Source organism: Pelophylax lessonae (assembly GCF_965119305.1).
Source record: "Pelophylax lessonae genome assembly, chromosome: 7".
Taxonomy (NCBI): Eukaryota; Metazoa; Chordata; class Amphibia; order Anura; family Ranidae; genus Pelophylax; species Pelophylax lessonae.
In genome coordinates, this window is record NC_138774.1 from 178,352,781 (window position 1) to 178,378,856 (window position 26,076).

At 45.4% G+C, this 26,076-nt stretch overlaps 1 protein-coding gene across 1 annotated transcript in view; it reads left to right on the top strand.

The window, feature by feature from the left end:
• Nucleotides 1-248: 248 nt before the first annotated feature.
• The window catches only part of C5 (complement C5), a 129,686-nt gene continuing 103,858 nt past the window's right edge, over nucleotides 249-26,076 (top strand). The window contains exons 1-4 of the mRNA XM_082263322.1: nucleotides 249-453; nucleotides 12,805-12,997; nucleotides 18,851-19,013; nucleotides 22,952-23,022. Of these exons, the coding sequence (XP_082119448.1) occupies nucleotides 386-453; nucleotides 12,805-12,997; nucleotides 18,851-19,013; nucleotides 22,952-23,022 (495 nt within the window). The 5' untranslated portion in view covers nucleotides 249-385. The remainder of the gene's footprint in view (nucleotides 454-12,804; nucleotides 12,998-18,850; nucleotides 19,014-22,951; nucleotides 23,023-26,076) is intronic.

The following is a 26,076-nucleotide window of genomic DNA, read 5'->3' on the forward strand; positions in this document are numbered from 1 at the left end:
ACTAAATGCAGAAACCTCTCTCTCTTTGGTGGAGTGGCCTTTTCACGTGTTTGTTTGTTTTTTGCACCAAGTGTTAGAATATAAAGGCAGACTGTGTATTTTCTTGGCTGAGAAGGGTGACAAGGAGGATGGTAAGATCTTTCTTCACTCTACAGAAAGACAAACAGAATATATTGTTCAATGCCATCAATCAATGAAGTGACAAACAAAGAGGCCGGCTTTAACCTGGTCAGGCAAACATGAAGCTTGAGGGCAAAGTATCAGTATAGGAAGGCCAGTGTAACAGAGGAGCTGGACAGAGTGAGGACCAGCAGGCATCTGCTCCAGCATACACCTGGAATTAAAGGTCACTCATTCTGAAATATCACTGGTCTTATCTCCGTCCATGATGATTCTACTACAAATCGCTTTTCTCATCGCTCTGTCTGGAAGGAGCCAAAGCCAAGAGCAAACGTAAGACAAGATTGCACCTTGTTAGTCTTGTTGTTTAGGGCCCAATGTATGTGTATGTGTGTACACAGTATATGTGTAGCTGTAGCCATAGCAGACCTATAGGTGAGGGGTATCTACCCATCTGTCATAGGTATCCATTCATAGGTCATGAGTATCCACCCATAGGTGAGGGGTATCTACCCATCTGTCATAGGTATCCATTCATAGGTCACGAGTATCCACCCATAGGTGAGGGGTATCTACCAATCTGTCATAGGTATCCATTCATAGGTCACGAGTATCCACCCATAGGTGAGGGGTATCCACACATAGGTTAAATGTATCCATTTTTCAGTTACTTGTATCCATCCATAGTTTAGGGGTATCTATCCACACTATGGTGCACCAGGTTGTTATTGTGGACAGCAGATGTATATTAGCTGCATGAAAAAATAGCTGTTGTTTCACAATGAAGGGTTATCGAAATGTTATCACTATGAGAGGGACACTTAGGGGGAGATTTACTAAAACTGGTGCACACAGTCTGATGCAGCTGTGCATAGTAACCAATTAGCTTCTAGGTTTAAGGCTCCATTCACATCAGCATGTCTCCAAAGTCACACAATTTCCAGTGCGACTTTGGTGCGTGACTTCACATTAAATGTCACACCAAAGTAGTGCAGTCACCTTTTCAAAGTCACTGTGACTTTAAAACGCACCGATCTGAACGGGTGCCATAGCAAAGAATGGGCTGTGATTTGTCATGGGACTTTGATGTCCAAAGTCGCATGACAAGCTGCACACAAGTGTGAATGGAGCCTTATTCACATGGGTCCTTTCACACGGGCACCTCCGTGTTACAGATTCCACTTGCTTAGCGGGGGATTGCTCTGCTGATCCCCGCTGAGCAGCCAGATGACAGGTCCGTGTCCACTCCGCTGTGCAGAGCGGACACAGTGTTGTGCAGAGCGGACACAGACACAGTCCCGCTCTCCTGTATGGGTAAATCGTCTACTGTCCACTGCAGTGGTGTATTTTTGTTCTGTGCTGCCCTAGGCAAGACTAAAATTGGGTGCCCCCCTCCTATGTAAATTTGCCCCACTCCTTCATTTTTAATGGATATGACTCCCTCCAAAATTGAAGGACTACAAGACTACAAGTCCCAGCATGGGGCGGGGGGTGAAAGGTGGTGGGAGAGAGGGGGGGTGAAGAAGGGAGAGAGTGAGGAGGGATGAGAGAGAGGGGGTGGGTGGGTGAGGGAGGGAGAGAGGAGGGATGAGAGAGGAGATTAGAGAGAGAGAGAGGGGGGATGAGAGAGAGAGAGGGGGATGAGAGAGAGAAAGAGGGGGGGTGAGAGAGAGGGGGAGTGTGAGGGAGTGAGAGGGGGGAGAGAGAGAGAGAGGAGGGGTGAGAGAGAGTGAGGGGATGAGAGAGAGAGAGAGGGTGGATGAGAGAGAGGGAGAGAGAGAAAGAGAGGGGGTGAGAGAGAGGTGGGATGAGAGAAAGAAAGAGAGGGGGTGAGAGAGAGAGGGGGGGGTGAGAGAGAGAAAGAGGGGGGTGAGAGAGAGAAAGAGGGGGGTGAGAGAGAGAGAGAGGGGGATGAGAGAGAGAAAGAGGGGGGTGAGAGAGGGGGGGGTGTGAGGGAGTGAGAGGGGGAGAGAGAGGAGGGGTGAGAGAGAGTGAGGGGATGAGAGAGAGGGAGAGAGAGAAAGAGAGGGGATGAGAGAGAGGTGGGATGAGAGAAAGAAAGAGAGGGGGTGAGAGAGAGGGGGAATGAGAGAGAGAAAAAGAGGGGGATGTGAGGAAGTGAGAGGGGGTGAGAGGGAGAGGGAGGGGGGATGAGAGAGGTCGAATGAGGAGGATAAGAGAGAGAAAGAGGGGGGTGTGAGAGGGAGAGGGGGTGAGAGAGAGAAAGAGGGGGGGTGAGAGAGATGGGGGTGTGAGGGAGTGAGAGGGGGGAGAGAGAGAGAGAGAGAGGAGGGGGTGAGAGAGAGTGAGGGGATGAGAGAGAGAGAGGGGGGAAGCAAGAGAGGGAGAGAGAGAAAGAGAGGGGGGTGAGAGAGAGGTGGGATGAGAGAAAGAAAGAGAGGGGGTGAGAGAGAGAGAGAGGGGGGATGAGAGAGAGAAAGAGAGGGGGATGTGAGGAAGTGAGAGGGGGGTGAGAGGGAGGGGGGATGAGAGAGGTCGAATGAGGAGGATCAGAGAGAGAAAGAGGGGGGTGTGAGAGGGAGAGGGGGTGAGAGAGAGGGGGTAATGAGAGAGAGAAAGAGAGGGGGTGTGAGGGAGAGAGGGGGGATTTGAGGGATAGAGAGGGGGGGTTGAGAGAGGCAGAATCGGTTTTGGATGGTGGTGGGTGTCAGCGGACATGTGCCCACTGACATCCCCCGCCCCATAGGGGAGACTGGAGGTTCCTATCAGGTCCACCTGAAAAACTGACAGATACACCTGATTGGACAGCCCATGTGAATAGACCATAAAAGTCTCAAGACTCCCCAATTCTTGCTTTACAGTGATCCCTGCTTTGTGGCTCTATGTGTGGCCACTCCAGTGAGAATACGTGGATGCTTCCACACAGTAAACGCCAGACTTGGGAACATTCGCAATTATACTTTTCCGGCATACTAAACTATATTTTTATCTTTTAATGAATCCAATCACTGATATCTGTGCATGCCAAATTAGGCTTACAAAACTGGATTCAAATTATTTTTTTTTTTTATTGTAAATGCTGATTTACTACAACTTTAAAAAGCATCGGGGACAATAAAAAGCTGCAAGATTGCATCTGATCTATAGGAGAATTGTTTGTACAATACTTTTGATCATAACTGAAAACGTTGAATAATTTTATTCAGTGACTGCAATTCTAAAGTGTTAAGGTGATTGTAAAGCTTTATTATTATTATTATTATTATTATTCAGGATTTATGTAAAGCCAATATAAAAGGGAGACAATGCAGTTACAATACAATAAAATACTAGAGCAGTGGTTCTTAACCTGGGTTCGATCGAACCCCAGGGGTTCGGTGGGTCAGTCTCGAGGGTTCGGCACACCCTCCGCTAGTACCACTTCGCTGTCAGGGACGATTTCTCCAGTTTCGGGCATGTCCTTCAGCTCCCGCTCCGCGCCATCATCATGGAAATACATAACATCCAGTGGCGTAGCGTGGGGGGTGCAGGGGGGGGCGGCCGCACCGGGCGCAACATCTGGGGGGGGGGGGCGCATCCGCTCCGCAGTGTCATGTCACTCACTCTGACATGATAGCTGGCTGCCGCCGCCTGCTGAGTCTGCTCGCACTCGCAGCTCTCTCTGCCCCTTCCTCACTCTCACTGCTGGCTGTGCAGAGGGACTGTCTGGGGGAGGGATTAACCCATGCAGCGGCCGCCCAGGGAGAGAACCACCAGGCCAGGCAGCCGCAGCAGCCGCAGCAGCAGAAGAAGCCGGCAGGTGAGAGGCCAGAGAGCCAGTGGTGCTGCAGCCTGCAGGAGGAAAACCTAGCCTGTTATCGGGAGTCGGGACACAGGTGAAAAAAAGGTAGGACTGGAGTAGTATTGGCTGTACTAGTCTAGTGACTGACTGTCTGACTGACTGTGTGAGAACACTGAGAAGGCTATGTAAAGCGGATCTATTTTATGGGGAACCTGGCCTGCTGTAAGGGGGAAGATCTAAATGGGGGACATGATCCCCCATATAGATCCCCCCTTACAGTAGGCCAGGGTGAGGTCCCCCATATAGATCCCCCCCTACAGCAGGCCAGGGTCCAGACCTCACCTCACCCTGTCCTGCTGTAAGGGGGGAGTTCTATATGGGGGATGGGACCTCACCCTGGCCTGCTGTAAGGGGGATCTATATGGGGGACCTCACCCTGGCCTGCTGTAGGGGGGGATCCATATGGGGGACCAGGTCCCCCATATAGATCCCCCCTTACAGCAGGCCAGGGTGAGGTCCCGTCCCCCATATTGATACCCCCTTACAGCAGGCCAGGGTGAGGTGAGGTTAGAGGTCCCCCATATAGATCTCCCCCCTTACAGCAGGCCAGGGTGAGGAGAGGTCCCCCATATAGATCTCCCCTTACAGCAGGCCAGGGTGAGGAGAGGTCCCGTCCCCCATATAGATCTCCCCCTTACAGCAGGCCAGGGTGAGGTGAGGTGAGGTCTGGGGTCCCCCATATAGATCCCCCTCACCCTGGCCTACTGTAAAGGGGGTGATCTATATGAGGGACGGGACCTCACCCTAGCCTGCTGTAAGGGGAGATGCTAGACATAAAAACAAAGAAAAGGAACAGACTTTGTTGCGAAAATTACAGGAGAGTGGCACTTGCCAAGATAAAGCCACGCATTTCTGAACTGGTCTCTGAAAGACAACAGCAGAAGTCACACTAATTTGCAGTAAATATTCATTATTATGTTTTTGTGTGAAAATAATGTTTTAATGGTTTTGTTCTTTGTTCTTAATATTTTTTTTTCATTTTGTGCAGCTATGTATAAATATATAACTAAAATAATATATACCTATGTTTTGAATTTGAAAAAAATCATATTTTATTTTTCCAATTAAGATGGGTTCGGTGAATGCGCAAATGAAACTGGTGGGGTTCAGTACCTTCAACAAGGTTAAGAACCACTGTACTAGAGGATTAAGAAGAGCTTACAATCTTTGATTTTTTTTCTAATAACCACTTCTGGACCGGAAGTATTTGCCCCCTTAATGACCAGGCCATTTTTTGCGATTCAGCATTGCGATATTTTAACGGACAATTGCGCGGTCATGCGACACTGTACTGAAATAAAATTGATGTCCTTTTTTCCCACAAATAGAGCTTTCTTTTGGTGGTATTTGATCCCCTGTGCGATTTTTATTATAAACAAAAAAAGAGCGACGGTTCACAAAAAAAAAAAAAAAACACTTTTCACATTTCACTGCTATATAACATTCACAAAAAAAACCCTCAAAATCAAATGTTTTCATCATTTTAGGCCAATTTGTATTTTGATACATATTTTTGGTAAAGGGGCCAGCCTGCCGCAGTAAATGTGCAGCGGGTGGTCCGGAAGTTGTTAAAATAATAAACATGTTATACTTACCTGCTCTGTGTAGTGGTTTTGTACAGAGTGGCCTGGATCCTCCTCTACTTGGGTCCCACACCGGGCCTCCTGGCTCCTCCCTACTGTCGGATGCCCCCGTAGCTTGCTATGGGGCACCCAAGCTGCTGCTCAGTGTGTCCATTCACACACAGAGACACAGTTCTGCCCCGCCCCCTCTGTCTGCTGATTGGCTTACTGGCTATGATTGACAGCATTGTCAATGTCCAATCAGGATTGCGAGTCCCTGGAGTGGCAAGGCTCTCGCGGACATCACTGGATTGAAAGGGAGCTCAAGTAAGCATTAATAGGGGCTGGGGGGCTGCTGCACACAGAATGCATGAAGGTAAAAACCTTGTGCCTTTACAACCACTTTTAAATTAATGTGGGCAGCGCTTGTACTGAGGCCGGTCCCCCAGCTGCTTTGGTATAGGATGCCACGCCAGGCTGTTTCGATTGTGTAAAATGTAGTAACCAGGGTCATTTTTATGGGATCACAGGGCTGTTGGTAAGGATTTGATAGGAGTCAGTTTTTCTTGTCTATTACAAGCTGGACCTGGTAATCTCAAACCATGCAGAGCTTATTAGTAATGTTCATATAAATGAACATCTGCGCAGCAGTGATCATGACATGATTTCAATTAATGTTAGCTGTAAACAACACGCTCAAGCTGGAAAGATAAAAACTCTTAACAAATTTTACAAGGATGAGGGCTGCTTTCCAAGACTTATGCTGGCCATACACTAGCCGAAATATCGAACGAACTCATTTTCGAAAAACGAAAAATCGGGCTTGAGAGCAGACGATCGTGCCATCATGTAATGACCGAATTTTGAACGATAAATTGTTCAATGGACATAAATGAATCCGTTTTTCGTTCAGTTTATCACATACGCTTAGTGCAAACAGGTCGGCCGAGAAACACATTAACCTTTCAATTTATCATTTGTTTATTTTCTATTTGTGCCCATTAACTGGACGAAAAACGAACGATCTGACCAAATGACAGATTTTTGAATGATCTTTCGGCTAGTATATGGCCAGCATTAGACTGGGAGGGAATATTGGCATCGATGAACCCAGAACAGAAATAGGAATTCTTCAAAAACTGTATGTGAACACACTGAAAAATAAATTCCCATTTGCAATAAGTTTAAAAGTCTAAAAATAAAACCCATGTGGCTCATGGCCAAAGTAAGAAAAGCTGTAAATAATAAGAAAAGAGCTTAACCACTTGCTGACCGCTGCACGACTATTTACTGCGGCAGTCAGCCGCTCCTGGGCAAAGCGACGTAGACCTACGTTGCTCGCCCAGGAGCCTGTAGGGGGCGCGCGCCGCCGGAGGCGCACTCCTGCCCCCGCTCGATCCCTGCCTTTCCCGCGCGTATGACTGGCGGCTCCGATGTCCGCCGGCCACACGCGATCTTCCACAGGAGAGGGAGAAGGACGGACGGCTGATGTACACAGCCGTCTGTCATTCTCCCTAATGTAAGCACAGAGGCTATGCGATCCTGCTATTTAGAATCGTATGTCTCTGTGGATACATCACAAGTCACGCCCCCCCACAGTTAGAATCACGCCCCTAGGGATACATTCAACCCACTGATCACCAATAAAGTTAACCCCTTCCCTGCCAGTGTCATTTTTACAGTAACAGTGCATATTTATAGCACTGATTACTGTAGTAATGTCACTGGTACTCCCAAAAGTGTCAAAAATGTCAGTCAGGGTTCCGATCTGTCCGCCGCAATGTCGCAGTCCCCCAAAAAAAATCGTAGATCGCCGCCATTACTAGTTAAAAAAAAAACAATAAAAATGACATAAACCTTTCCAGTAGTTAGTAAACGCAATAACTTTTGCGCAAACCAATCAAAATACGCTTAATGCGATTTTTTTACCAAAAATATGTAGCAGAAAACAAATTGCCTAAAATGTTAAAAAATTTAGATTTTTACATTTTTTTTGAGAATTTCATATAAAAAAATGTGAAAAATATTGTTATTTTTTCAAAATTGTAGCTCGTTTTTTTTGTTTATAGCGCAAAAAATAAAAATTGCACAGATGATCAAATACCACCAAAAGAAAGTTCTGTTTGTGGGAAAAAAAGACGCCAATTTAATTTGGGTACAGCGTCGCACGACCGAGCAATTGTCCGTTAAAGTCACGCAGTGCAGAATCGCAAAATAGAGCCTGGTCTTTGAGCAGCAAAATCCTCCGGGGCTTAAGTGGTTAATAAGAGCTTAATAATATAAAAATATAAAAATGAAGGAACACTATCATCGTTTAAAGTGATAATAAAGTTTTTTTTTCTTTAAAGCGGAGTTCCGGGCACAGAAATGATTTTTCAACAAACATACCCCCGGGACAGTCAGGGCTAGCACATTCCACAATGGCTAGCCTCTGATCTGTCCCGGTTCGCACTTACCTCTTAGAAGAAATACTTACTTATAAAATTTCTTCCACAGCGTTTCCATCTCTCTTGTGGGCAGCTGAAGCCGGCGCGGTCCTCTTCGGCGTCTTCTTCCGCGTCTTCTTCTCCCAGAATGCGCCTGCACCGGCCCCTCTTGTCACTTCCGGTACGGCGCCGCATTCCTCCACAGCTTCTGGGCATGCCCAGAAGCTGTTTAGCAGGGGAATGCGGCGTCGCCCGGAAGTGACGAGCGGGGCCGGTGCCGGTGTTCCGTGAGAATTACCTACCCGTGAGAAAAACCTACCCCTCGTCACTTCCGGTACTCGGCACTGTATGTAATGCAGCGGGTACATTAAAACAGCTGTGCTGAAATAGGAGTGATCTCCGCTCCTGTCCCGGTCACTTCCCTGCTCTCGGATAGTAAATATAAAAGCGGCGGCGGCTGTATGAAAACATACATCACGGAGCCGAAAGCCGCTTTTATATTTACTTGCCGAGAGCAGGGAAGTGACCGGGACAGGAGCGGAGATGACTCGTATTTCAGCACAGCTGTTTTATGTAAGCGCCGCGTTGGTAGGTTTTTTTCACGGTACACCGTGATCGTTTCATACTAGTGCGCATGCGCACTAGTAAGCTCCTTTTGTTCTTCCATTAGGTATCCGGGGCTCTGAGCATGCGCACTGCTGCGCTGCTCAGCTGTTTCTGGCCGGAAGTGACGAGGGTAGGTAATTCTCACAGGGTAGGTAATTCTCACGTTACACCGTCGCATTGATTCCTGGGAGCGATGACGTTCAGCTCCCAGGAATCATCGCGAGACAGGAAGTGACGGCGGAGCCACGGCGCTGAGGGAGGAAGTACACTGAGGTGAGTATTTACGATCTTCAATTACAAGGTGAGTAAACAAAAAAAAAAACCTAACTATCCAATTCCTTTTCAGGTGATGTCGAACTAGCGGACGGGCACAAAAAAAAAATATCGATTTTGTGCCCGGAACTCCGCTTTAAACAACAAACATGCCATGCTTACATGCTCTGTGCAGTGGTTTTGCACAGAGAAGCCCAGATCCTCCTCTTCTCGGGTCTTTCTTCGGCTCTCCTGGCTCATCCTTCCTGTTGAGTGCTCCACAGCAAGCAGCTTGCTTTGGGGGCATCAAAGCCGAGCCGCAACTTCCTGTGTCCATTTAGACACAAAGCCATGACCCAGCATTGCCTCTCTCTCTTCTCATTGGCTTATTGATTTTGATTGTCAGCAGTGTGAGCCAAAGCGAGCAAAAACCTTTGTTGTATTAAATGAGTTATGGACTGCAGAGAGAGAGATATCATTTTACCCCTGTACAAATTATTAGACCTCATCTGGAATATGCAGTTCAGTTTTGGGCACCAATTCACAAAAAGGATATTGGGGAACTGGAGAAAATGCAGAGAAGGGCAACCAAACTGATAAGAGGCATGGAGGAGCTCATCTATGATGCAAAATTAGAGGAACTGAATTTATTCTCTCTTCAGAAGAGGAGAATAAGGGGGATATGATCAACATGTATAAATACATAAGTGGTCCATATAGAGAACTTGGTGTTGAGTTGAGAGCACTGGAGCACTTGTCCAAAAATATATGCACTTTATACCGATATTCTTTTTAGGTTATGCACTTTATACATAATTAATTGGAGATTAATTCAGTAATACCGCAGGTAGCGGCTAATTTATTGCACTTTATTTATTTATTGCACATATTGCACAAATTTTGCATTCATATTATGTGAGTATATATAATTTGTATTATTGAAGTAGGGTGACTTACACGTGAGAGGATTACTGCGCTGCTGTTTATGGTGTTTAGCGTTTCTTTTTCCTTTATGGTGAAAGTTGAGCAGCTGCGTTCTCCTTCTTAATATTCATACACAGTTTCACTATTTATTATTTAATATTATAAAAGACATTGGCGCAGGTGATTGTCACTTAATATACTTGCATGAGTGCTACCAGCACACTGAATGCCAACATGTACTGTGACATACTGAAGTAGAGCATGCTCGCCTCCCTTCAGAGACTGGGTCGCAGGGCAGTATTCCAACATGATAACGACCCCAAACACACCTCCAAGACGACCACTGCCTTGCTAAAGTAGCTGAGGGTAAAGGTGATGGACTGGCCAAGCATGTGTCCAGAACTAAACCCTATTGAGCATCTGTGGGGCATCCTAAAATCGAAGGTGGGGGACTGCAAGGTCTCTAACATTCACCAGTTCCGTGATGTCATCATGGAGGAATGGAAGAGGACTCCAGTGGCAACCTGTGAACCTCTAATGAACTCCATGCCCAAGATGGTTAAGGGAGTGCTGGAAAATAATGGTGGCCACACAAAATATTGACACTTTGGGCCCAATTTGGACATTTCCACTTAGGGGTGTACTCACTTTTGTTGCCAGCGGTTTAGACATTAATGGCTGTGTGTTGAGTTATTTTGAGGGGACAGCAAATTTACACTGTTATACAAGCTGTACATTCACTACTTTACATTGTAGCAAAGTATAATTTCTTCAGTTATGTCACATGAAAAGATTAAGGAAAAAGGATTGGGACTTTAAATGAGGTGCGTGCCTCTTTCTCACGCACTTCATTTAAAGTCCCAATCCTTTTTCCTTAATTTCCATATACAGGGATGGAGAAGCAGAGCCTTACCTGGCTTGTGTCTCATTTAAAGTCCCAAAACTGCCTTTTTCTAGTCACATGAAAAGATAGAATAAAATATTTACAAAAATGTGAGGGGTGTACTCACTTTTGTGAGATACTGTATATTCTACAATGGGTGAAACCCAGCTATCCAATGTTTCATTGAAGTTCCATCTGTGTCTCTGGTGAATCTTATTGAGATGTGAATAGTTCACATAGGCTTGTCACTTCCAGTGGCTCTTTGGGGGAACAGGTCTTCAAAGGCAGAGATAGTAATCTTCCCAGCTGGAGGTGTAAATGGCATTCTAGCACAAGCATACGGCTATTACACAATATGACTTCTAACAAAATATACATCCAATATATCTGCTTAATCAGAAAAAAATGTTTGATAAATAAAATGGCTATTACACTTTCCCTCTCAGTCGCCATGCCAACAAGACCCAGCTCTACAAATTTCAAATGGAAAATTGATGGAACCAGGTGGATAAAAGGTAGCCGAATAGTGACTGCAGGTAATCTGCTGCAGTAACTGTTTGGGTATCCTGGCAGCTATGAGTGTTGGCTCTCAGAAAACAATAGCCAGCAGAGGTAGATTCTTTGTTACATTGTTTAGCATAAATGGGAGAATCTATGGATTTTTCTCAGACGGCTGGGAAGAATTCCTTAAGGCTCGTACACACTTGATAAAAATCGGACGAAATATCCTCCGATTTTTCTCTCTCATGCTCAGCGGTCATAAACGTTTTTAGTTGACAGTTCATAATGTTCACGAAATTTCTCGCCCGATTTTTTTTATTTTTGGGACATTTGTTCCTAGACTTCCGGGTCGTCAGCAACTTCAGATCATGCACGGTCTTTCGTATCCGATTTTTTGCGGATGAACTGCATACACATTAAACGAAAATTGGTCGTCTGGGGACGGACGATAAAAATTTTGGTGTTTGGCTCTCCGTTTTTTTTCGTTGAAAATGTCGGCATCGGCTGCTGAAAGTTGTGTACACACTAGCCGAAATTCGTACGATTTTACCTCGGACGGGAATTTTCGACATATTTTCTACTAGTGTGTACCCCACTTTACTTGTATGGCAAGCTTTACTTAACTGGAGATATCAGTTTTATTGCAGCTGGATATTCATGGTTATCAATTTAGTTAAAAAAGATGGTTAACTGTATGCTCTTTTGCCCAGCTCTCCCTTGCAGTTTAGGCATTTCTATCAGATTGCTATGAATTAATCCATCAACAACAGGTTTTGTTTGTCCTTGTTTTAGAATAGCCTGTGTCTGTTTGTTAGGGCATCAGCGAGTCAGTGGGCTACAAATCAATTTTCCTGTGTGGCCTCATTATTACTCATTACTAATTGGCCATGGAATCAATGTGTTTAGTTGCTGTGACACATGGTCCACACAATTCTTGTCCTTCTGTCAGGAACCATGAATCAGACTGGGACAGAAAATTCAGTAAACATCACCCCTTTAATGTAATGGTAAAAAATTGTACAGAACAGTAAACGTAGTCAAAACATAAGCCAGGGGTCAGAAGCCAAAACTGGAAGTCAGACGAGCCAGTGATCAGGAAACCAGAAATCAGCATAGTTGGAGGCAGAGGAACAGGATCAGGAACCAGAAGGGACATAAGTCGGGCAAAGTCTTTCACAGGAACACAACAGACAAACTCCAGATATGTTGACCAGGCGAAGGCAGGAAAGGAATGAACAAGGCAGCTCAAATAGCCAGAAGGGGCTGGTTTTAGGCTGGACTTAGTACCAGATTATGATAACCAGGTGAGCCACTGAGGAAACAATGAGTGCTGACAATTATCCGACAGCCAAGCAGCCTGAGAAGAGAGCTGCTGTGAGCCCAGCCCTGACACCTTTATGAGTAATTAATTATTTAGATATGCTGTGCTAAGATGGACGGAATTAATGGTTGTTACAGGTAATGCTGCCACACAAAGTTATGTTGGTTGCAGCACATCCCCAACAACACTCCATTATAGCAAAGGTCATAACAGATTAGGGTTTAGATAGCATATTGCTCTTGGCTGTTCTGTGAAAGTTAACAAGCTAAAAAATAAAATCACAGATGAACCCCTGAAAGTATTTAGAATGAGTTTATCTTCTTCATAAAGAGTTTAATTAGCACACTTGAAGCCCCAGAAGAGTACTCCTAATTTTCATTTTTCACATGCATCTCTTTTCCCTGCAGGTACCTGGTGACAGGGCCCCGACTATGGAGAATTGGAGCACAGGAAACTGTAGTCATTCAGGCTTTTGGGCAAAAGGAAAATTTCCCGATAAAAATTTCATTGCTCAGTTTCCCAGATAAAAGGACAACGTATGCTGTGCAGAGCGTTGATCTGACTTCAGCCAACAACTTTCAAGGGCTGGTCAACCTCCGGGTATGTATGGGCTCTGTTCTTTATAACAGATTCAGTTGATTTAAACAGATTTGTTGTCTCCAGTATCCCCATCTTCCCAAAAGCCCTAAAAATGGTGAATATATACTGTAGCCAGTATGTTCCCTAATTCCAGTGCCACCATAAGTGCTGTATTTTTGTTTTGTGCTGCCCTAGGCAAGACTAAAACTGGGCGCCCCCCCCCCCCCTCCTATGTAAAGGTGCCCCACTCCTTCCTTTTAATGGATGTGACTCCCTCCAAAATTGAAGGACTACAAGTCCCAGCCTGAACCCCTGAGATCTCACATGAGGGGGGGTGAGAGGGGGTGGGAGAGAGGGGGGGTGAGGGAGGGAGAGAGAGAAGGGGGATGAGAAAGAGAGAGAGAGGGGGTGAGAGAGAGGGGGATGAGAAAGAGAGGGGTCGAGTGAGAGAGAGAGGAGATTAGTGATAGAGAGAGAGAGGGGATGAGAGATAGAGGGAGGGGGATGAGAGAGAGAAAGAGAGGGGAATGAGAGAGAGGGGGGATGTGAGGGAGAGAGAGGGGGGATGAGAGAGAGATGGGATGAGAGAGAGAGAGGAGGATGAGAGAGGGGGATGAGAAAAAGAAAGAGGGGATGAGACAGAGAGGGGGGATGAGAGAGAGAGCGAGGGGGTAGGTGAGAGAAAGAGAGGGGGGTGAGAGAGGCAGCTCTAGCAACTAGTGGCCAATTGAGTCTAAGGCTTTTTTGACGCCCCCCTGCGAAGTGCCGCCCTAGGCCTGGGCCTTGTCGGCCTAGGCCAAAATACAGCACTGGCCACCATGTCTCTGAGCTCACTGCAATCCCCCTCACAAGAGGCTTACAGACAGGCTTAAAGCATAACTCCATGAAATAAAATGTTTTCTCCCAATCCCGATCCTTCAGGAAAACTGCATTCCCCCACATCCAGTGGTGGACTGTTCCTGCTGTCCTCACATGCAGAGCAGGTCTATGAATGTGATGACTTCAGGAACAGTCCATTCGCTAGATCGCTAGTGTGCAGGGGGGCAGGAGCTGTGGGGACAGGTTTTGCACTTGGGGGATCAGCGGATCAGATAAGTATATCTCTGCTCTGAAATCTCCAAGACAAAAACAAGCAGTTAACCTTTTAAAGAAGAACTACAGGGAAAAATAAAAACATTTCTCCCATGCCGGGGGGGAGTGCCCACATTTCAAGGGAGAAACATTTTTTTTGCCTGAAATTTTTTTTTAAGAAATTATACTGTATTGAATCATGCAACAGAAGAATAAAGCCCTATGCCAGAAGTATTTTAAAAAGGATGCCTAACTTGCTGCAATGTATTTTATAATACTCATATTAAAATATATATAAACACTCACCTTGTAAAACAAATCATTCAGTTTAAAATAGAAATGAAAGCCGAAAACATTTGTGTATACATAAAGAAACATTATAAATAACATTTTCCCCTTTTTTATAAGTGCCCTCATTTATCTACTACATAGGGAGCTCAAAAAGCTAAGGGAGGAGAAACATCACCAGTGAATGCAGGGGGGCATGTCAAGACAAGTCTGATCATTGGAGGAGAGCAGGCTGAGTTCTCAGCTCAGCTAGAGAACTGACAACACTGTGCTGTAATGCCTAGTGTGGATAGTTTTTGATAAAAAAGCAGAGGGACTGACAGTAACATCAGGTATTTAAACAAAGGAAGCAATACAAAGAGAACAGGATACTTTTTCATACAACTACATGGTACAGCAGGCACATATCAGGAATATGAAATGTTGAGTTAACATAATATTTAAAGTGTAAATTCACCTTTACAGAAAATCTGTAAGGTGACTTTACCCTGGACCCCCTTCCCATCCCCCTGGTCCCGCTCTACTACTGTAGTCCCACGATCCTGCTCTGTTAGGGACTGGAACACGTCTTCACCTGGTCCGGGGTTTATAAATCCCTGTGTCTTATTCTCCTTTCCATATCTCTCAGGGCTGACCAATCAGAATCTGTCTAGCCCGTCCTGTCAGCGCTGCAAGGAGAGGAGGGAAAACCAGGACCGGTGAAGCGGCGTTTGGTCACGTGACCAGAGCTGGACTGGCCTACCAGGATACCGGGAAATTTACAGGTAGTCAGCACGGCTGCCTACCCTGGGGTTACTTTGAGGGCAGCAGCGCCTGTAAAAAATATGGCTGTCGCCGGGCCCAGCCAACATGTCAACTGCACATGCGCCGCTGCCGCTCGGGAAAGCCGTGCACGCTCGGCCATTCTCAGGCAGACGCATGTGCAGTAACGTAATGGCGCTGGGCGGCGCATTTTTAAATGTAGGGCAGCAGTGGTGTTCCGTCCGGTGGTGGCATGTGCCTCATCACAGCCCATTAAGACCCGTCTGCAACCTCTGACATTTCCTGTACCATGCCCGCAGCCTCTGCATCTCCTGTACCATGCCAGCAGCCCCTGCATCTCCTGTACCATGCCCGCTGCCTCCTCTTGTACCATGTCCGCAGCCTCTGCCTCCTCCTGTACCATGCCCGCAGCCCTTGCATCTCCTGTACCATGCCCGCAGCCCCTGCATCTCCTGTACCATGCCCGCTGCCTCTGCATCTCCTGTACCATGCCCGTACCATGCACGCAGCCCCTGCGTCTCCTGTACCGTGCCCGCAGCCTCTGACTCCTCCTGTACCATGCCTGCAGTCCCTGCTTCTCCTGTACCATGCCCGCAGCCCCTGCATATCCTGTATCATGCCAGCAGCCCCTGAATCTCCAGTACCATGCCCGCAGCCCCTGCATCCCCTGTACCATGCCCGCTGCCTCTGAATCTCCTTTACCATGTCCGCAGCCCCCGCATCCCCTGTACCATGCCTGCAGCCCCTGCATCTCCTGTACTATGCCCACAGCCCCTGCATCTCCTTTACCATGTCCCAGCCCCTGCATCTCCTTTACCATGTCCGCAGCCCCTGCATCCCCTGTACCATGCCCGCAGCCCCTGCATCTCCTGTACCATGTCCGCTGCCTCCTCCTGTACCATTTCCACAGCCCCTCCATCTCCTGTACAATGCCCACAGCCCTTGTATCTCCTGTACCATGGCCGCAGCCCCTGCATCTCCTGTACCATGCCCACAGCCCCTGTATCTCCTGTACCATGCCCGCAGCCTCTGCATCTCCTGTACCATGCTCACAGTCTCTGCATCTCCTGTACCATGTCGGCAGCCTCTGCATCTCCTGTACAATGCCGCAACCTCTGACATCTCCTCTTCTACCATGTCCTCAGCCTCTGTAATTTCTGTACCAAGTCCACAGCCCCTACGTCTCCTTTACCATGTCCACAGCCCCTGCATCTCCTGTACCATGTCCGCAGCCTCTGCATCTCCTGTACCATGTCTGCAGCATCTGCCATGTCCTCCTGTACCATGTCCACAGCATCTGACATGTCCTCCTGTACCATGTCCACAGCCTCTGATATGTCCTCCTGTACCATGTCCACAGCCTCTGACATGTCCTCCTGTACCATGTCCGCAGCCTCTGAAATGTCCTCCTGTACCATGTCTGCAGCCTCTGACAAGTCCTCCTTTACCATATCTGAAGCCTCTTACATGTCCTCCTATACCATGTCCGCAGCTTCTGACATCTCCTGTTCCATGTCTGCAGCCTCTGACCATCTCTTTCTGTACCATGTCTGCAGCCTCTGCATCTCTTTTACCATGCCCGCAGCCTCTGAAAGCTCCTCCTGTACCAAGTCCACAGCCCCTGCATCTCCTGTACTATGTCCGCAGCTCCTGCATCTCCTGTACCATGTCTGTAGCCTCTGCATCTCCTGTACCATTATCGCAGGATTTGAGATCTCCTTCTGTACCATGTCCGCAGCCTCTGACATGTCCTCCTGTACCATGTCCGCAGCCTCTGACCATCTCCTCCTGTACCGTGTCCACAGCCTCTGACCATCACCACTTGTACTGTGTCTGCAGCCTCTGACCATCTCCTCCTGTATAGTGTCCGCAGCATTTGACCATCTCCTTCTGTACTGTGTCTTCGGTCTCTGACATGTCCTCCTGTACCATGTCCGCACAGCCTCTGACATGTTCTCCTGTACCATGTCCGCAGCCTCTGACATGTCCTCCTGTACCATGTCCGCAGTCTCAGACACGTCCTCCTGTACCATGTCCACACAGCCTCTGACCACCTCCTGTATTATGTCTGCACTTTTACCACTTTTAACCAGCATTTGCACTTTTAAAGCCCTATATGCCTTTATATCTGTCTTATCTATATCTTATATAGATAAGGTATTCCCTTTTATGAGCAAGAATATAATGACAAACAAAAAATGCCACGCAAAACAATGGGAAAAAATAAAAATGTGAAGGCATGCATGCAATAAAACAATGCAAGATATGTGTGAAATGAATATGCAACGTGCAATAGTGCTTAATATAGAAAATATAAATTGATAATAAAAGTAAAAATTTAGTAAACAATATTCACATTAATGAGAATAAGGTGCAATTCATGCATAAAAAATTTGAAATGAAAATTTCCCCCTGAGAAAGACACGTGACCCTGTGTTGCCACGCGTAGGGGAGGGGCCGGACGGTTGTCTGCTGTATCCAGGAAGTACAGGAGCAGTTTTTACAGATCTTCCACTGTTTCTAGTTTGGTGCACTGTCAGCACCTTTTAAATGTAAGTACCTGTCTATATGTTTTTTATCATTTAATAAATTTAAAGAGGTATTAGCACTATTCGAGTCCCCCTTCCTTTCATGTTACAACTACATGAGGGGTGTTATCCGGAGAGTGGCGCTTCACTGAGGGGTTGACGCATACTCCGTGGCTCCAGCAAAGGTGGCCCTTGAGGGGCATATTGCGCTTTTAGACCTATGCTTAGCCACTAGGTCGCAGGAGCAGAGGTGAGGACCCAGTCACAAAGGTCGGAGAGGTGAAAGCACCTATCACTGCAAAGGATATCATTGGATCACTTACCACGGACTTGATCGTGTGCACCTCTGGAGAGTGCAATATATTTACTTTATATATTTTTTTTCATCACGGGAAAACGTCATCAGCACCTTAATAAGTAATAGCTATTTTTTGCTTAGCCACAGCCATCATTTATTCACTTGGATTTATATAGTTATGTTTCATTGTGTCCACTTTTGCACACTCAGCACTTTATATTAGTATTGTGTACATTATAGTCATTTATATTCACATTTTTTTGGTGTGCATGTTTTATGGTCATATCCGTTACTACTTTTTTTATGCACGAATTGCACCTTATTCTCATTAATGTGAATATTGTTTACGAAATTTTTACGTTTATTATCGATTTATATTTTCTATATTAAGCACTATTGCACATTGCATATAAATCGCACACATATCTTGCATTGTTCTAATTGCACGCATACCTTCACATTTTAATTTTTTCCCATTGTTTTGCGTGGCACTTTTTGTTTGTTATTTACCTTACATTTATGAGAGTGCTGTACCTGCTGCATTACTTATTATTACACTAGACCCTATTTTTGCTCGCAGGATTAACATTATAAGAATATAATGACGTTATGCTGTTGGGTTGGTTTAATAATGCTATGGGGCTGGTATGAAATTTTTTCCAGGGCTGGATTTTATTCTCGGTTCGGCCCTTCGTGTGACCACAGTACAGCGGGACTGAGGGAGATGGGGAGGGGGTCCATTATAAGGTCACCTTACAGATTTTCCATAAAGATAAACTTACCGTTTAAGGTGACCTGAGGGGATTGTACAACTTGACTGAATGTGTGAACAATTCAGTGATTGGTTGCACTTGGCAATTACAGATTTTCATTCAGCTATGAATATATATATATCATTTGCTGAATTCCATTTCTTGTTTTCTGCAGATTCAGCCAAAAGATTTACCGCGGAAAGATGGCGTAATACCTTATGTCTACCTTCAAGCACAATCAAAATCTTTTACCAAAGAGGAAAAAGTGCCAGTTATTTACCAAAATGGATTCCTATTCATCCAGACTGACAAAGCTGTCTACACGCCTGACCAATCCGGTAATATCATGAAATGCACCCCTCCCCTGGAGGAAACCTCCTAAATAATCTGCATTCTGTTATATTTTTATTGTATATGTACACAGGGCAGCCATTTTTGCTTATTTCATATGCAGGCTGTACTTTCTGCTTAGTGATTATATTTTATGGATTAACTGACTGGTACTGACTGTACTGGGTAGTCTACAAATACCCACTACTATCTGTGTGTAGACACCGTGCTCCAAGCAGAAGTGACTAATAAAAGTTCTGGGGTCTAAAGTGTTCACTGCCTGGCTCTGCAGATGTGAAGCTGAATTCTAAATTAGATAACCAGGGATAGACTTTGCTCAAGAGTTTTCTAAAGAGCTAGAAGGCCCCTTGACCTCAAAGAGTATTTCTACTTTTGCAGCCCCACTATATGTTTTGTGAACTTGGAAGTGTTTAGCTCAGTGGTAGATGCGTTTTTACAGTGAGTCCACGGTAGTCTGCACTTTGGTTTAAGGGTTTTTTTTAAAAGGAAACAAGCTACCCACACAGGGGTTCTTCAACAAACACAACTAATAAAAACATACAGAGCCATCTAGCTCTTAGGCTCACTCAGCCCCAATTGCAGTACCTGGTTGCATGGGCTCACTCCTGGCCTACAAATTTGGTTCTCCAGCCACCCTGACTTTGCTCACTCTCACAGAGTTTTCCCGACTTCCTCCAGCTTCTTTGGACTCGCTAGCTGCCTGGGCTTTCCCAGCCTCTCAGACCCTCTCTTGGTCTCCCAGGCTCTCGTAGCTGAGGTGACCTTCCCAGGCCTTTGGACAAGAAGTTGCCCTCACCAGGGTTGCAGTTTCTGACAGAAACAAAAAGGTCTCCTCGGAGTTGTCTGTCTCCAAATGTCAGCAACTGCCTTGAGCTATGCTCAGATCTGGCTTATAACAATCGCGACCACTTGTCCACTCACACAGGCTGTAGGCTACTAGCGAAACCTGGACACAGGACTGAAGGCTCCATCCTATCCGATACTCTTTGAAACCTTCAGGCTTCCGGCCCTGATGTTGAACCAAATCCATGAAAAGCCCAAGACACAGTTTTCTCTGCTCACAAAATATCTGCTGGCGCTTCTCAAACTGACTTTTTGAGAGTGCTGTGTGCTTTTTAAACCCATTTATATAGTGGCAGGGAATCTCACTTTCACAGTTTGTTATGTGCTCCCATTCACACCCCATATCTAAAAAAAAATGTTAAAAATGTTCTTACCTATTTAGATGTTTCTAATGAGACGGTGTAATGGCTCATTCCAGGATTTTCTGGACAGTCTCACGATATCTTTATCCCCACACAGACTAAGGCTGGCCATAGATTACTTTTTTTTCCTTCAGCCAGTGACCTGAAGCCCCTGGCCACAAAAGCGAGGTGGATGGAGGAATCCTCCCTGTTGTGCCATTGTATTCTGACAGCGGAACTCCTCCGCTGTCAGAATACACTGATGAGCTGTTGCAGCCCATTTTCTAAATTTTCCAAGAAGCCCATTTGACAAAAGTCAATGGTTCTGAGTGCGGTTGCTATATATACGCCCTTGTCACGAAATTCACCAATCAGGAAATGGAGCCTTATGCAGGAGCCAATTAGGAAACAGACATGTGTTGTTCATGTGGAGTATTGCTGGACAAGCCTGGATAAGTTCTAACTAACTAGCTATTGCAATGGTCTATTTAGTGGTGGTCTTCAGAGGTATGCCATAGGCATAACCCCACATTGGGCGACAAAAGTGCAGGGAGGGTAGGGTCGAAGATGGACCTTTCCTCCATGTTTTCCTATTACCTTTTTGGGTGACAAGCTCAGGTCACATGAGAGGACTACCCCCGGCGTGGGTTCTTCTGGGCTACGCTAGGTACTTGGAATAAGGTCACTGCATTACACATGGAGTACCTTTGCTTTGTGCCGCTTCCATCAATGACCTGGGAAACTTTTGAGGTTGCCTTGGGGGAAGATTTTTAGTACACATACACCTGCACTGTAATTGTCTTGGGTACCCATGACTATGTACACCTTCTCTGTAACTTGCATTTAGGAGGGATACACTGAGCCTTGTCCACATCCACCTGCATATCACCACTACCTCACTCCTAGTAACCTAGCATGGACTAAATGAGTGCACTCCCTTTACCTCTTCCTTACCTGTTTACAGGCTGGGGACCTCTGCGGAAAGAGTTCACTCCCATTGCTTTAGGAGACAGACTGCTCACAGAGAGAGAGAGTGCCAGCAACAACTCTCTCCTGGAAGAGGCTCCCTCTCCTGCCCCAGGCACACACTTCACAACAGGCTGCTTGGTCAATCTCAATTACTCTAGGTAACCACTTGTATCTGCACACCAACCTTAGTACTGACATCTTCATACCCCCAAAGTAGCTCCAGGGACCAAAACTGTAGGAAGGTGACAGATACTTGCATTACACCTCCTGCGTAACTCCAGACCAGAGGGGAACAAGGTTTCAAGGGTTTACTTAGAAAAGTTCCCAAAAACATCTCAAACAACATACAAAAACAGTCTTTCTCCTACGTCCCTAAAGGGCCATACACACTATAAGATTTTCTGAAGAATTTTTCCTTCAGATTTACCTTTTCTATGTAGTGCAAGGGCCTGCCAGATTGCATACAAATTGAAAGTGTTTAGGTTTGACCTCATATTATATGGTTTTGGTAAGTCTAAAGGAAAAAGTCTTCAGAAAATATTATAGTGTGTATGGCCCATAATCCTAACTCAGGCTATGTGCTGCCCTGGCATAGCTTCAAAAGGTCCATGTACGATTAAGGGATCCAAAAGTGGAATTTTCCAGTGATGGTTTCTTCACGGAGGAACTCCAGGTCCTGATTACCTTTTACATCACAGCAGTAGCTTGCGACATTCTTCCACTCCTTCTGGTGTGGTTCTCTGATCTTCTCACTAACAGGGGTCTGTTATGGGCTCTGGGCCTCTGTGCTCGGGTGGCTCTTTGCTCTGGACCACTGTCCCTCTTTTAAATCACAGGACCAGTGGATCAGACCCACAGATACTCCACTAAAAACAAAGAACCAGGAAAGGAATTAACCTTTACCTGAGTGTTTTGGAGAAGCAATTAACTGGCATAATTTTAACCCACTTACACCTTGCCGTTGGTATATCATTCAGCTTTGTAAGCCATCCATTGGTTGTTGGACAATTGTCTGGAACTTATGGTGAACAATCAGTGTTGCTGGGAGAATCCCTTCTGCTCTGCTATTGTGTTCTGCCAGCGGGGAGCCTTCTCTGTTGGCAGAACACTATAGTAACTGCTGGCTGCTATAGCCGCCGGCAGTGATAGTTATGAAAAAAAAAAATATGACAGGCGGGTTGTACTGAAGTCGATTGATGGATTGACTTCAGTACAACCAGCTTGCCCATAGATGGATTGAATGTCAGCTGGTTCAGCCGGGATTGGCCAAGATTTGATCCATCTGTAGCCAGCTTAAGGTGTTCTGCAGACCTTAAAAACCTCTTGACCTGGAGTGAAAATGCTACTCCTCCATTGATACAATGCAGTAAGTAAGCATTTCTCACAATAGGACAAGAATATTGTTATTGGCAGCATCTACAAGTGAAAAAAAAGAATTAAAAAAGTATTCAAAAATGAAAATCAATGCAGCCACCACTGTTCTTATGTTTCAATATGCTTTTAGATGAACACTACATAGATAATGCCTCAAACATGAGAGATTTACTAATGTGTGAAGTGAGCTGAAGAAACACAAAGTACCCCCATGTTTTCTCCAAGCATCCAACCAAAAAAAGGGAAAAGCTGTACTATTTTTTCCAGCTTATGACTGATTTTCTAAAATACATGCAGGCTCTCTTGGTTTCATGTTCCCTCACTTCTTACTGTAGTAAATCAAGTCCATAGTGCATGTTCAAGGTGCCCTTTAATGTCTATTTTTTTTATATCCACAGTAAAGATCCGGGTCTATTCCATGGATGAAGAGTTGAGACCGGCCCGCCGTCGAGTCACCCTTACTTTCTTGGTAAATCGTTATGTTGTCTTTATTCAACTTGTTGAGCATAAGCACCTTTTTTTACAGCTTTGAGCCCTGTTAGAGTCTCCTCCATAGTGGGGCTCAGGAAGACCTGCAAGGGCACATGAGTGCAATGTGCTGCAAGGAAAAATGGTAGTGACATTTGTTTGCATCACTGTGTAATTCACATTGTTGATGTGCAGCATGTGTTATTTAAACCTATTGCTAAAACCTGAAAAAGCCTACTAAAGCATTAAAGCTACGGGCAGCACTTTCAATAAAGTGAATGTTAGGATAGATAGATAGATAGATAGATAGATAGATAGATAGATAGATAGATAGATAGATAGATAGATAGATAGATAGATAGATAGATAGATAGATAGATAGATAGATAGATAGATAGATAGATAGATAGATAGATAGATAGATAGATAGATAGATAGATAGATAGATAGATAGATAGATAGATAGATAGTAGAGTATGTAAGCAATGTTACCCTAGCACAAGAAGCAAGTTATTGGCAGGATCACCAGGTAAAAATAATAAATAATAATAAAGGAAAAAAGTCCCGAAAAAATAAACTAATGCAACCACCAACACACCAACCTGCAATAATATTACATTTTTATTTTTCAGTTTAGAAACATATTAAGCTTCTTTTTACAAAAAGACATATACATGTACAGTTGTGTTCAAAATTATTCAACCCCCAATGCTGTAAAGGGTTTTAGGGAATTTAGTGTACATTTGTAATTGTATTCAGAATGAAATCCTACAAGGACTTCTTAACCACTTAAGCCCCGGAGGATTTGGCTGCTAAACGACCAGAGGGCATTTTGCGATTCGGCACTGCGTGACTTTAACGGACAATTGCGCGGTCGTGCGACGCTGTACCGAAACGAATTTGGCGTCCTTTTTTTCCCACAAACAGAGCTTTCTTTTGGTGGTATTTGATCACCTGTGCGATTTTTTGATCACGCGCTATAAACAAAAAAAGAGCGTAAATTTTGCAAAAATAGCAATATTTTTCCCTTTTTTTTATATGAAATTCCCCCAAAAAAAAATGTAAAAATCAAAATTTTTTAATATTTTCGGCCAATTTGTTTTATGCTACCTATGTTTGGTAAAAAAAATCGCAAAAAGCGTATTTTGATTGGTTTGCGCAAAAGTTATTGCGTTTACTAACAAAGGGAAAGATTTTTGTCATTTTTGTTGTTTTTTTTTTTAACGCGTAATGGCGGCGATCTGCGATTTTTTTTGCGGTACTGCGACATTGCGGCGGACAGATCGGACCCTTGACTGACATTTTTGACACTTTTGGGGTTACCAGTGACATTTCTACAGTAATCAGTGCTATACATATGCAATGTTACTGTAAAAATGCACTGGTAGTGAAGGGGTTAACTTTATTTGAGAGGGAGGGGCTGTGTGTGTCCCTAGGGGCGTGATTCTAACTGTGATTGGCTGTGGCTTCAACTGTATGAGGAGTGATCAATGGATCTACATAGTAGATCCATGTGATCAGCTCTCATACAGAGAGGAGAATGACAGGCAGCTTGTTTACACAAGCTGCCTGACTATCTCCCTCTCCCCCGCCGATCGCAGAGTGGCCGGCGGCGATCGGGTCCGCCGGTCACGCGCGCGGGGGGGTCCGTGACCACGCGGGAGCGGGAGCGCGCCTCCGGCGGCGCGCGCTCGCTCCCTAAACCCTCACAGGCGAGCGACGTAGACCTACGTCACTTTGCCTGTGAGGGGCTGACCGCCGCCGTAGATAGTCGTGCGGCGGTCGGCAAGTGGTTAAAGAACCATATGCAACTAAAATGACATCAATTGGTTTTGTAATACAGTAGTAAATGTTTCTTTTGTGAATTCTTCATTGACACAATTATTCAACTCCTTAAAGACTACCACTCTGAAGAACAGAGGTTCATTGAAGTGTTTTCAATCAGGTATTGAAAACACCTGTGGATGTCAGGGAGCAGCAATAAAGCCTAATAAGCACCAATTAGGCAGCTTTAAAATGACTGTGATACTCAGCTCCTTCTAGACATTTACTGGTGTGGTTACAAACATGGTGAAGTCAAGAGAATGGTCCAGGAAGACAAGAGAAGAGGTGATTACTCTTCACAGGAAGGGCAATGACTATAAGAAGATTGCAAAGATGTTAACCATACCAAGAGACACCATAGGAAGCATCATTCGCAAATTCAAGGCAAAGGGCACTGTTGAAACGCTGTCTGGTCGTGGCAGAAAGAAGATGCTGACTTCGACTGCTGTGCGCTACCTGAAGCGTAGAGTGGAGAAAAGTCCCCGTGTGACTGCTGAGGAACTGAGAAAAGATTTGTCAGATGTGGGTACTGAAGTTTCTGCTCAGACAATACGGCGCACCATGCGTAATGAAGGCCTCCATGCCAGAACTCCCAGGCGCACCCCCTTGCTGTCTCCAAAGAATAAGAAGAGTCGACTGCAGTATGCCAAAAGTTATGTGGACGAACCACAGAAGTTTTGGGATAGTGTTCTGTGGACTGATGAAACAAAATTAGAACTGTTTGGGCCCATGGATCAACGCTATGTTTGGAGGAGGAAGAACAAGGCCTATGAAGAAAAGAACACCTTGCCTACTGTGAAGCATGGCGGGGGGTCAATCATGCTTTGGGGCTGTTTTGCTTCTGCAGGTACAGGGAAGCTTCAGCGTGTGCAAGGTACCATGAATTCTCTTCAGTACCAGGAGATATTGGATGACAATGTGATGCAGTCCGTCACAAACCTGAGGCTTGGGAGACGTTGGACCTTTCAACAGGACAATGATCCCAAGCATACCTCCAAGTCCACTAGAGCATGGTTGCAGATTAAAGGCTGGAACATTTTGGAGTGGCCATCACAGTCACCAGACTTAAATCCGATTGAAAACCTCTGGTGGGACTTAAAGAAAGCAGTTGCAGTGCACAAGCCTAAGAATGTGACTGAACTGGAGGCTTTTGCCCATGACGAATGGGCAAAGATACCAGTAGATCGCAGCAAGACACTTGTGTCAAGCTATGCTTCACGTTTAAAAGCTG